At 51.2% G+C, this 13,657-nt stretch overlaps 1 protein-coding gene across 1 annotated transcript; it reads right to left on the bottom strand.

Moving 5' to 3' along the window:
• Positions 1-529: 529 nt before the first annotated feature.
• On the bottom strand, positions 530-2,892 carry LOC120930828 (asialoglycoprotein receptor 1-like). The gene is made up of 4 exons (XM_040342008.1): positions 2,853-2,892; positions 2,625-2,776; positions 2,261-2,367; positions 530-829 (listed from the first exon to the last, which is right to left on the bottom strand). The coding sequence occupies exons 1-4, from the start codon at positions 2,890-2,892 to the stop codon at positions 682-684; spliced, it is 447 nt and encodes a 148-aa protein (XP_040197942.1). The 3' UTR covers positions 530-681.
• Between the last annotated feature and the right edge of the window lie 10,765 nt (positions 2,893-13,657).

Below are 13,657 nucleotides of genomic sequence, written 5' to 3'. Positions count from 1 at the left end.
TGAGGCATGGACACAGTGAGGCATGGACACAGTGAGGCATGGACACAGTGAGACATGGACACAGTGAGGCATGGACACAGTGAGGCATGGGCACAGTGAGGCATGGACACAGTGAGGCATGGACACAGTGAGACATGGACACAGTGAGACATGGACACAGTGAGGTATGGACACAGTGAGACATGGACACAGTGAGACATGGGCACAGTGAGGCATGGACACAGTGAGGCATGGACACAGTGAGGCATGGACACAGTGAGACATGGACACAGTGAGGCATGGACACAGTGAGGCATGGGCACAGTGAGGCATGGACACAGTGAGGCATGGACACAGTGAGACATGGACACAGTGAGACATGGACACAGTGAGGCATGGACACAGTGAGGCATGGACACAGTGAGGCATGGACACAGTGAGGCATGGACACAGTGAGGCATGGGCACAGTGAGACATGGACACAGTGAGACATGGACACAGTGAGGCATGGACACAGTGAGGCATGGACACAGTGATATTGATTGTGATATTTTATTGGTAGACTCATCACTGTAGTGCAGCAGAGGATTTAGGGAATTGTAATGGCTACCCAGGTAGTGAGAGGGTATCAGCCGTTGGAGACGTCCTTTTCCCTGGCAAGTTGCGATAGGAATGAAGATATCAGATGTTCTCCTCAGCTGGTCAAGGCATTTTCTTCTCACAAATGTATGGTAAGCCCTGGGAACAAGGACCATCGTTCCAGCCATTTGGGCCCTTCAGGTGAGCACAGTCTTCCCCGCCTCCGAAACCGTGACCAAACCAATTATCGGGCTGACCGGGCCGCCAGAACCTGCCGGAACCAAAGGGAAATAGTGATCAGGCCAAGCCTTTTACTCATCAGAACCTATGGCAGGACCAACATAGAAAAGAAGTCTTAGAGGGTGAACTAACCTAAGGAGTAGGGTGACCAGACGTCCCTGGTTTCCGGGGACAGCCCCCCGGATTGAGGACATTGTCCCCGGAGCCTGTCTGTCCCCGCATTTGTCCCCAGATTCAGGGCCTATCCTGTGTGGGTGCTCCGCAAGCTGGGGCCGGCTCTACCATGGGTCCCAGATGGGTGGGGGCGAGCGCCGCTAGATTATAGAGTGGGGATCTCCTGCTTACTCGGCTGTCAGACCTCTATTATAAGAGGCGGGACTTTGTCTGAGGACAGCGGCTGTGCGAGGGAAACATGAGATCCCCGCTCGGTATAATCCATCTCCTCTCCTCGCTCGCTATGCATTGATGGGCACTGAACAGGCTGCATTGATGGGCACTGAACAGGCTGCATTGATGGGCACTACATATATGTCCCCGGATTTCATGAAAAAATCTGGTCACCTTACTAAGGAGAACATCTAAGAATAATCGAGACACAGCTGACAACAAACAATGGGGTAGATTCAGGTAGGGGCGCGCACTACTACGGAGGCGCAGCGTACCGTTTTGTACGCTGCGCCTCCATAAATTACCTGCGCTACGCTTCATTCACGAAGCAGTAGCTCCGTAATTTGCGTGGGCGCTCCGTAAAAATGGCCGGCGTAAGGACGTGTAATTTAAATGATCCCGTAGGGGGCGTGGATCATTTAAATTAGGCGCGTTCCCGCGCCGAACGTAGTGCGCATGCTCCGTCGGGAAACTTTCCCGACGTGCATTGCGGCAAATGACGTCGCAAGGATGTCATTTGCTTTAACGTGAACGTAAATGGCGTCCAGCGCCATTCACGATTCACTTACGCAAACGACGTAATTTTTAAACATCGCGACGCGGGAACGACGGGTATACTTAGCATTGGCTGCCCCTGCTAATAGCAGGAGCAGCCTTACGCGGAACCCGAGGAACGCAAACGACGTAAAATGCGTACGCAGGGCGCGCGTACGGTTGTGAATCGGCGTGAGTATGCAATTTGCATACTATACACTGACCACTACAGGAACGCCACCTAGCGGCCATCGCAAGAATGCAGCCTACGATACGACGGCATAAGAGCCTTATACCACGCATATCTTAGGCTGCAGTCGGCGTATCGAGCTTCCTGAATACAGAAAAGTCGTTACGCCGGCGCAACTAAGCAATTGCGCTGCGTAACTATGGATACGCAGACGCAATTGCTTACTGAATCCACCCCAATGAGAGCATTCAGTGTATGGAGTAGGGTATGCTGGGAGGGTATTTAGTCCCACCTCTACACAGGGAATATAATAACTGGTGAGGGGGTGGGGGGGTGGGGTCGGTGTCTTACTTTGGAGTAGCATCATAAGAAGTCCCATCCACCCATTTCCAGGATCCTTCCGCATCCGTGAGACCGATCCACGTGGTCCAATATTGTGAAAGATCGTGTAGGAAATTCTTTAGAAAGACAAATAGATAATGTTACAGCGTTTGTCTTACTTCTACAGTACAGGTCTGATGTATTCCTTCCTTGGCTAAATGGTATCGCCCAATGCTTGCTATGGTACCTGCCCCTGAAGATCAGACTGTAAAAATATGACCCCCACCCCTTTCACTAGACCTGCAGGAGGCCCTCCCACCATGGCACCCCCAAGGGTCAGTTGTAGGAAGGAGATACGGGTAGGTTATATGGGTGGAGCTCTTGGAATTCTCACATTTTCTTGCTTGTCGTTAACGACCACCAGATGAGCCTTCTTCGTCTCGCAGTCTTTTTTCGCAGTCTCCCACGATCGCACGCGCTGGGAAAAATGGTAGCAGTTGAGGCCATAGTGCTTCCAGCCCACCTCACACAATGGATCAGTAGAGTCTGGGGGGGGGGGGGGGGGGGGAGAGACAACTATGTAGTTATTCAGTACAGAAAGTGACATCAACACATACCGAACCTGAACGAGTCTGTCCGATAATCCCCGACACGGTCACCATGATCCTCCTTTACATCAGTGTAAGGCCCTCTCACTTGCCCAGACCAATCTTTTTTGCTTGATCTAGATGGACTTGTGTCTTTTTATAACCCGACTAACTATGTCATCTAAATTGGACCCCAGACCAACTGGAAGGCTAGTTCTTAAATTCTGAACCTTCTCCACGACCATCGAAGCTCCTCCATAAACAATGTTGGGCTGAAAATCCCTTCTATAGCTTGCTTTTCAGAAGAGGGTGTCATCATACTGGGCACTCTTACACTACAGCATTGCCCACCAGAAGACCTATACTGAACAGTGAGGTCCAGTGCACCCCGTAACACCACATTACTACCCAATCCACTGAAGAGTATGCACAACCAATTCACCCAACAACCTGTCAACTCAACAACTCATCAACAGGCCATCTACCCAACACTTCCAACAACCCATAGGCACCTCATTCGCTAAACATTCCTATTAACATAATAGTCCACCATCCATCCAACACTCCTAACAACTCATGAGCACCTCATCTACCCCAAACTCACACCAACCCATCAATAAACAGTCAACCCCACACTCCCTACAACCCATCAGGACCCCAACCAACTAACACTCCCTGCAACCTATCAGCACCCCCTCCACCCAACACTCCTACCGTGTTTCCTGGAAAATAAGACCTACGCCGAAAATAAGCCCTACAGTGATTTTCAGGGATGGCTGCAATATAAGCCCTACCCCGAAAATAAGCTCTAGCTGGGAAGGGTTGTGTTGTGTGGGCTAGACTGTATATGTATCTGTGGGGAATACCTTTGTTACGACGCTGCTCAGCTGATCCCCCGCTGCTCTCCTCCTCTTCTGCCAGCTGTGGGCGGGGGATCCTAAGCCTCCCTCTCTCTGCAGTGCTCAGAGCAGGAAAAGACAGATCAGGCGGGTCAAGGAAGTGCCGAGTGGCACTCAGCTGATCCCCCGCTGCTCTCCTCCTCTTCTTCCAGCTGTGGGCAGGGGACCAGGGGCCTCCCTCTCTCTGCAGTGCTCGGAGCGGAAAAAGACTGATCAGGTGGGTCAAGGAAGTGCCGAGTGGCGCTCAGCTGATCCCCCGCTGCTCTCCTTCTGCCAGTGAGGGATCTCGCCCCCCCTCTGCAGTGCTCGGGTTGGGAAAAAAATGATCAGGCGGGTCATGGAAGTGCTGAGCGGCGCTCAGCTGATCTCCCGCTGCTCTTCTTCTGCCAGTTGTCAGCGGCGGATCTTAGGGCCCCCTCCCACTGTAGTGCTCGGAGCATTGAAGACCGATCAGGCAGGTCACGGAAATGCAGAGGAAGGTGCTGTAGGAAGGTCTGTGCACACTTTACATTGAATATGGCTGTAATGCAGTGCATTTTATGAGTTTACAGGGGTTTTTAACTCTGTTCCCCTGGCCACTGGGGATTTCTGACAGGCAGGTAGAAGGATGGGGAGAGGAGACAGCAAATGACAAGCCCTACCCTGAAAATAAGCCATTCTGGGTCTTTTATTGAAAAAAGATTATAAGACCCAGGCTTATTTTTTGGGGAAACACAGTAGCAACCCATCAACACCCAGTTCACCCAACACCACCACCAACCCATCAGTAACCCATCCACCCTACAATCCCCACAAACCATCAAGACCTAATCCATTCAACACTCCCAATCAGCCATCGGCATCCCTTTCCAGTCAATACTCTTAGCATCCCATCCACCCAACACTTCCAAAAATGCAGCAATATTCCATCCACTCAGCACCCCAAAGAATCCATCAACACCTTGTCCACCCAACACTCCCAGCAACTCATCAGCACCATGTACACCCAACACTCCCAGCAACTCATCACCACCCTGTCCGCCCAACACTCCCAGGCACTCATCACCACCCTGTCCGCCCAATACTCCCAGCAACTCATCACCACCCTGTCCGCCCAACACTCCCAGCAACTCATCACCACCCTGTCCGCCCAACACTCCCAGCAACTCATCACCACCCTGTCCGCCCAACACTCCCAGCAACTCATCACCACCCTGTCCGCCCAATACTCCCAGCAACTCATCACCACCCTGTCCGCCCAACACTCCCAGCAACTCATCACCACCCTGTCTGCCCAACACTCCCAGCAACTCATCACCACCCTGTCCGCCCAACACTCCCAGCAACTCATCACCACCCTGTCCACCCAACACTCCCAGCAACTAATCACCACCCTGTCCGCCCAACACTCCCAGCAACTCATCAGCACCCTGTCCGCCCAACACTCCCAGCAACTCATCACCACCCTGTCCGCCCAACACTCCCAACAACTCATCAGCACCATGTACGCCCAACACTCCCAGCAACTCATCACCACCCTGTCCGCCCAACACTCCCAGCAACTCATCACCACCCTGTCCGCCCAACACTCCCAGCAACTCATCACCACCCTGTCCGCCCAACACTCCCAGCAACTCATCACCACCCTGTCCGCCCAACACTCCCAGCAACTCATCACCACCCTGTCCACCCAACACTCCCAGCAACTCATCACCACCCTGTCCGCCCAATACTCCCAGCAACTCATCACCACCCTGTCCGCCCAACACTCCCAGCAACTCATCAGCACCATGTACACCCAACACTCCCAGCAACTCATCACCACCCTGTCCGCCCAACACTCCCAGCAACTCATCACCACCCTGTCCGCCCAACACTCCCAGCAACTCATCACCACCCTGTCCGCCCAACACTCCCAGCAACTCATCACCACCCTGTCTGCCCAACACTCCCAGCAACTCATCACCACCCTGTCCGCCCAACACTCCCAGCAACTCATCAGCACCATGTACACCCAACACTCCCAGCAACTCATCACCACCCTGTCCGCCCAACACTCCCAGCAACTCATCACCACCCTGTCCGCCCAATACTCCCAGCAACTCATCACCACCCTGTCCGCCCAACACTCCCAGCAACTCATCACCACCCTGTCTGCCCAACACTCCCAGCAACTCATCACCACCCTGTCCGCCCAACACTCCCAGAAACTCATCACCACCCTGTCCACCCAACACTCCCAGCAACTCATCACCACCCTGTCCGCCCAACACTCCCAGCAACTCATCACCACCCTGTCCACCCAACACTCCCAGCAACTCATCACCACCCTGTCCGCCCAATACTCCCAGCAACTCATCACCACCCTGTCCGCCCAACACTCCCAGCAACTCATCACCACCCTGTCCGCCCACATTACTCCCAGCAACTCATCACCACCCTGTCCACCCAACACTCCCAGCAACTAATCACCACCCTGTCCGCCCAACACTCCCAGCAACTCATCAGCACCCTGTCCGCCCAACACTCCCAGCAACTCATCACCACCCTGTCCGCCCAACACTCCCAACAACTCATCAGCACCATGTACGCCCAACACTCACAGCAACTCATCACCACCCTGTCCGCCCAACACTCCCAGCAACTCATCACCACCCTGTCCGTCCAACACTCCCAGCAACTCATCAGCACCCTCTCCGTTCAACACTCCCAGCAACTCATCACCACCCTGTCCGCCCAACACTACCAGCAACTCATCACCACCCTGTCCGCCCAATACTCCCAGCAACTCATCACCACCCTGTCCGCCCAACACTCTCAGCAACTCATCACCACCCTGTCCGCCCAACACTACCAGCAACTCATCACCACCCTGTCCGCCCAACACTCCCAGCAACTCATCACCACCCTGTCCGCCCAACACTCCCAGCAACTCATCACCACCCTGTCCGCCCAACACTCCCAGCAACTCATCACCACCCTGTCTGCCCAACACTCCCAGCAACTCATCACCACCCTGTCCGCCCAACACCTACAGACACCATGCTCTCCCAACAACCCATCATTAACCCATCATTAACCCATCCACCAAACACTACCAACAACCCATCAACACTTCATTTACCCAACACTGCCAACAACACATCACTACCTCATCCACCAAACACTACCAACAACACATCAACACTTAATTTACCCAACACTGCCAACAACACATCACTACCTCATCCACCAAACACTACCAACAACCCATCAACACTTCATTTACCCAACACTACCAACAACACATCACTACCTCATCCACCAAACACTACCAACAACCCATCAACACTTCATTTACCCAACACTGCCAACACCACATCACTACCTCATCCACCAAACACTACCAACAACCCATCAACACTTCATTTACCCAACACTGCCAACAACACATCACTACCTCATCCACCAAACACTACCAACAACCCATTAGCACCCCATAGACCCGACACTACCAACAACGCATCACCGCTCCATACATCAAACTCTAACAACAGCCCACCTGTCAGGGATCAGCAGCAGGGATGGCCAAATCTGCATAGCTACCATTAGAAAATGGAGACCAGACCATATGGATTTATTTACAATTAAACCAAAATCCATCAAATCATCAGCAAACTGAATATAAAGCAAATACGGAGATATAAGTGAACCGAAACCAAATGATGAAATGCCTAACTAGGAACCTAAGTAACAAAAAGCCAAACTAGCAAATAAACTACAAGAAGGTTAATTCCAGGTGCAGCACATTCAACAAAACCCATAGGGGTGGATTCAGTAAGCAATTGCGTCTGCATATCCATAGTTACGCAGCGCAATTGTGCCGGCGTAACGACTTTTCTGTATTCAGAAAGCTTGTTACGCCGACTGCAGCCTAAGATATGACTGGCATAAGGCTCTTATGCCGTCATATCGTAGGCTGCATTCTTACGATGGCCGCTAGGTGGCGTCCCCGTAGTTGTCAGCGTAGAGTATGCAAATTGCATACTCACGCCGATTCACAACCGTACGCGCGCCCTGCGTACGCATTTTACGTCGTTTGCGTTCGTCGGTTTCTGCGTAAGGCTGCCCATGCTATTAGCAGGGGCAGCCAATGCTACGTATACCCGTCGTTCCCGCGTCGCGATTTTTAAAAATTACGTCGTTTGCGTAAGTGAATCGTGAATGGTGCTGGACGCCATTTACGTTCACGTTAAAGCAAATGACGTCCTTGCGACGTCATTTGCCGCAATGCACGTCGGGAAAGTTTCCTGACGGAGCATGCGCACTACGTTCGGCGCGGGAACGCGCCCAATTTAAATGATCCACGCCCCCTACGGGATCATTTAAATTACGCGCGCTTACGCCGGCCACTTTTATGAAACGCCTTTCCGCAAATTATGGAGCTACTGCTTCCTGAATCAAGCGTAGCGCTGCGCCTCCGTAAGAGTGCGCAGCAGTACCTGAATCGACCCCATAGGTAGCAATAGTAAGAGCAGCCTCAGAGTTCATCAAGGCCTTGCTGTCAACACAGTTTACCCCACCCATGGGGCTTAAGCCTCGTACACACGACCGGTTTTCTCTGCAAAAACCAGCAAGAAAACTGCTCCTTGCCGAGAAAGTCGTGCACAAGGTGTTCAGGTTTCTTGTCGGAAACTGAAGCAGGTAATACCGCCCCCCAGGTGTACTTCAGGTAAATGCAGGATACATTTCAGTAACCCCTGGAATTCCAAAATGAAACACAAGAAAACAGAGTTGAGTGTTCATTAGATCTCTAAAGTTTATTCACTCCCTTGGCTTATATGCAAAAGAAAGATAGGAGGGGCTGTGTATTAATGCATATGGCCCAGATTCCTCGGCGCTTCTTTATGCGGGCGTAGCGTATCGAATATCCGCTATGCCGACGCTGCGCAGAGCGGCGAGCACAGTATTCACAAAGGAAATGCTCCCAACGTTGCACCGGCGTAACGTAAATTCATAGGCGTAAGCCGGCCTAATAGGTGGAAGTGGGCGTGATCCATTTAAATGAAGCATGGAAATGATGGGCCGAACGAACGGCGCATGCGACCGTCCCGTGGACGCATCCCAGTGCGCAAGCTCAGAATCACATCGGAAATACTCCCTAAGATACGTCGAATCACTACGAAATGAGCCTAACCTACGCCCAGCCCTATTCACGTACTACGTAAACGACGTAAAATACGACAGCTGTTCCCTGGTCCATACCTTAACCACTTAAGCCCCGGACCTTTAGGCAGCTAAATGCCCAGGCCAGGTTTTGCGATTCGGCACTGCGTCGCTTTAACCTAGCATATCATGCTTTAAAATTGCGCACATACCAAACTACGGTGCTAAAAAATCTCCAGCGGCGGCGCTTTAACCGTTTCAGCCACGGACCATTTGGTTGGCCAAAGACCAGAGCACTTTTTGCGATTCGGCGCTGCGTCGCTTTAACAGACAATTGCGCGGTCGTGCGACGTGGCTCCCAAACAAAATTGACGTCCTTTTTTTCCCCACAAATAGAGCTTTCTTTTGGTGGTATTTGATCACCTCTGCGGTTTTTTTTTTTTGCGCTATAAACAAAAATAGAGCGACAATTTTAAAAAAAATGCAATATTTTTTACTTTTTTTGCTGTAATAAATATCCCCCAAAAATATATAAAAAAAAATGTTTTCCTCAGTTTAGGCCGATACGTATTCTTCTATATATTTTTGGTAAAAAAAAATCGCAATAATCGTTTATCGATTGGTTTGCGCAAAATTTATAGCGTTTACAAAATAGGGGATAGTTTTATTGCATTTTTATTATTTTTTATATACTACTAATGGCGGCGATCAGCGATTTTTTTGTGACTGCGACATTATGGCGGACACTTCGGACAATTTTGACATATTTTTGGGACCATTGTCATTTTCACAGCAAAAAATGCATTGGCCCAGATTCAGGTAGAATGGAGCAATATTTGCGTGGGCAAAGAGCAAATATTTTTCTCTGCGCCCACGCAAATATTGCGTTTTGCCCGCGATTCACGGAGCAGTTGCTCCGTAAATTGCGCGGGCGATATGCTAAACAGCCGGGCGTAAGGCTGCCTAATGTAAATGATCCCGCTGGGGGCGGGAATCATTTAAATTAGGCGCGCTCCCGCGCCGAGCGAACAGCGCATGCTCCGTCGGGAAACTTTCCCGACGTGCATTGCGGCAAATGACGTCGCAAGGACGTCATTTGCTTCTAAGTGAACGTGAATGGCGTCCAGCGCCATTCACGAATCACTTCCGTAAACGACGTGAAATTTTAATTTCACGAGCGGGAAGGGCGGCTATACTTTAGCATTGGCTGCCCTTGCTACAGCAGGAGCAGCCTTACGCTAAAGTCGCCGTACGGAAACTCCGTACCTTGCGTGCGCAGGGCCCGCGCAACTTTTGTGAATCGGTGGTAGTATGCAATTTGCATACTATACGCCGATCACAATGGCCGCGCCCCCTAGCGGCCAACGCAAGAATGCAGCCTGGGATGTGAAGGCATAAGGAGGCTTATGTCTGTCATATCCTAGGCTGCAGTCCGCGTAGCGATGTTCCTGAATCAGGGGCATTCGTTACACCGGAGCAAGTAAGCCCTTGCGCCGCGCAACCTATGGTTGCGCGGGCGCAAGTGCTTCTTGAATCTGGGCCATTGTTTATTGTGAAAATGACAGTTGCAGTTTGGGAGTTAACCACAGGGGGCGCTGTAGGAGTTAGGGATCACCTAGTGTGTGTTTACAACTGTAGGGGGGTGTGGCTGTAGGTCTGACGTCATCGATCGTGTCTCCCTATAAAAGGGATGACTCAATCGATGCGCCGCCACATGAAGCACGGGGAAGCTGTGTTTACATACGGCTCTCCCCGTTCTTCAGCTCCGGGGAGCGATCGCGACGGAGCGGCTATAAACGAATAGCCACGCCCTCATCCCGGATCGCTCCCTGAGGCTTACCGACCGCCGCATGTACCGGGGGGATCCCGATCGGACCCCCGACCCGCGGCAAGGCAGCGACGTGCGGGCACGTCGTTCTGCCTGCCCGTGCCATTTTGCCGATGTACATGCAGCAGTCGTTAAGCGGTTAACATGACTTACACCTGCTTTATGAGGCTTAACTTTACGCCGGATGTACGACTTACGTAAACCGTGTATATTAATGCGCCGGGCGCAAGTACGTTCGTGAATCGGCGTATCTCACTCATTTGCATATTTGCATATTCGAATCGTAAATCAATGGGAGCGCCCCTTGCGGCCAGCGTAAATATGCGCCCACGATACGACGGCGCAGGAAACCTACGTCGGTCGGATGAAGCCTATTTTCAGGCGTATCTAGTTCTGTGGGCACGGCGCACAGATACGACGGCGCACATTGACACTTACGCGGCGTATCTCGAGATACGCCGGCGTAAGTGCTACGTGAATCCGGGCCCATGTCTCTAAATATTATACAAACTCAGTATATTCTTATCATGATTTAAACCAGCTGAATTTAGTTTTAACGAGGGCTAAAAGATGACTTTGGGCTAGATTCAGGTATCTGCGCCCATTATTACAGCGACGTAGCATATCGTATTTACGCTGCGCCGCTGTAAGTTAGAGAGGCAAGTGCTGGATTCACAAAGCACTTGCCTCCTAACTTACGGCGGCGTAGCGTAAATGGGGCCGGCGTAAGCGCGCCTAATTCAAATGATGATGAGGGGGCGTGTTTTATTTAAATTAATGGTGACCCCGCATGCTCGAAATTCCGCCGCAAATCGTCATTGCTTTCGACGTGAACGTAAATTACGTCCAGCCCTATTCGCGAACGACTTACGCAAACGACGTAAAAAACTCAAATTTTGAAGCGGGAACGACGTCCGTACTTAACATTGGCTGCGCCTCCTAATAGCAGGCATAAGGTTAAGCCAAAAAAGCCTAACGTAAACGACGTAACTGAATTGCGCCGGGCGTACGTACGTTTGTGAATCGGCGTATCTAGGTCATTTGCATATTCTACTCCGAAAACGACGGAAGCGGCACCTAGCGGCCAGCGTAAATATGCACCCAAGATACGACGGTGTAAGAGACGTATCTTGCTTTCTGAACACAGAAAAAAGATACGCCGGCGCAGCTTTGAATTTACGCGGATTCAGAAAAGAGATACGACGGCGTATCTCCTGATACGCCGTCGTATCTCTGAGTCCGGCCGGTCGTATCTATGCGCCTGATTCATAGAATCAGTTACGCATAGATATCCCTAAGATACGACTGGTGTAAGTGTCTTACACCGTCGTATCTTAGGCTGCAATTTCACGCTGGCCGCTAGGTGGCGCTTCCGTATAGTTGCGCGAGGAATATGCAAATGAGCTATTTACGCCGATTCAGAAACGAACGACCGCCCGGTGCTTTTTTTTTTACGTCGTTTGCGTTCGGCTTTTTCCGGCGTAAAGTTACCCCTGCTATATGAGGGGTATGTGCGGCGTATCCCATGTTAAGTATGGCCGTCGTTCCCGCGTCGAGTTTTGAAAATTTTGCGTTGTTTGCGCAAGTCGTTCGCGAATAGGGCTGGACGTAATTTACGTTCACGTCGAAACCAATACGTCCTTGAGGCGTATTTATTTTGGAGCAATGCACACTGGGTTATGTACACGAACGGCGCATGAGCTGTTCGTAAAAAACGTCAAATTCCCTCGGGTCACCAAGAATTTACATAAAACACGCCCCCTCATCTGCATTTGAATTAGACGCGCTTACCCTGGCCCCATTTAAGCTACGCCGCCGTAACTTAGGAGGCAAGTGCTTTGTGAATACAGCACTTGCCTCTCTAACTTACGGCGGCGTAGCGTAAATACGATACGCTGCGCCGCCGTAACTATGCGCACCCCTACCTGAATCCAGCCCTCAGTATATTCTTATCGTGATTTAAACCAGCTGAATTTCGTTTTAACGAGGGCTAAAAGATGACTTTGCTTATGCAATCAGGCTGCTTCGTGAATAGGCGTAACCACAATGACTAGCAGTAGCAGGGTGTGACTCTATGCAAGCTGTTAGCTAAGCTAAGGATGTCAAAACACATATAGAAAAGTAAATTTCTACTTAAAATTGAGTCAATTAGGGTGGCCCAGATTCAAAGAGCAATTGCGCCTGCGTAACCATAGTTACGCAGCGCAATTGCTTACTTGCCCCCCGGCGTAACGACTTCTCCTGATTCAGAGAGCTCGATACGCCGACTGCAGCCTAAGATATGCGTGGCATAAGGCTCTTATGCCCGCATATCTTAGGCTGCATTCTTACGCAGGCCGCTAGGTGGCGTTCCCGTTGTGGTCAGTTATGCAAATTGCATACTAACGCCGATTCACAACGTTACGCAAGCCCTGCGTACGCAGTTTACGCCATTTGCGTACGGCGGTTTTTGCGTAAGGCTGCCCATGCTAAAAGCAGGGGCAGCCAATGCTAAGGATACCCGTCGTTCCCGCGTCGCAAGGTTTAAATTTTACGTTGTTTACGTAAGTGAATCGTGAATGGCGCTGGACGCCATTCACGTTCACTTTGAAGCAAATGACGTCCTTGCGACGTCATTTACCGCAATGCACGTCGGGAAAGTTTCCCGACGGAGCATGCGCTCTACGCTTGGCGCGGGAACGCGCCTAATTTAAATGATTCCCGCCCCCCTACGGGATCATTTACATTAGGCGCCCTTACGCAGGGCATTTTTGAGGAGCGCCCACGCAAATTACGTGGCTACTGCTTCATGAATGAAGCGTAGTGCAAATAATTTGCGTAGGCGCAGGGAAAAAAGGGTACACTGCGCCCCCGTAAGGAGCGCGCAGCTGTACCTGAATCTACCCCAGTGTGTATACTCACCTGTCGCCGTGGAAACCCGCGCATGCTCAAAATAACTTTGACGCATGCGCGGTAGCTTCCACGGCATAGGTAGGGTGAAGCAAGATGG

Source organism: Rana temporaria, chromosome 3 (genome assembly GCF_905171775.1).
Source record: "Rana temporaria chromosome 3, aRanTem1.1, whole genome shotgun sequence".
NCBI classification, from domain to species: Eukaryota; Metazoa; Chordata; class Amphibia; order Anura; family Ranidae; genus Rana; species Rana temporaria.
Note: the sequence above shows the minus strand (reverse complement) of the source record. Positions and strands in the feature narration are given on the sequence as shown.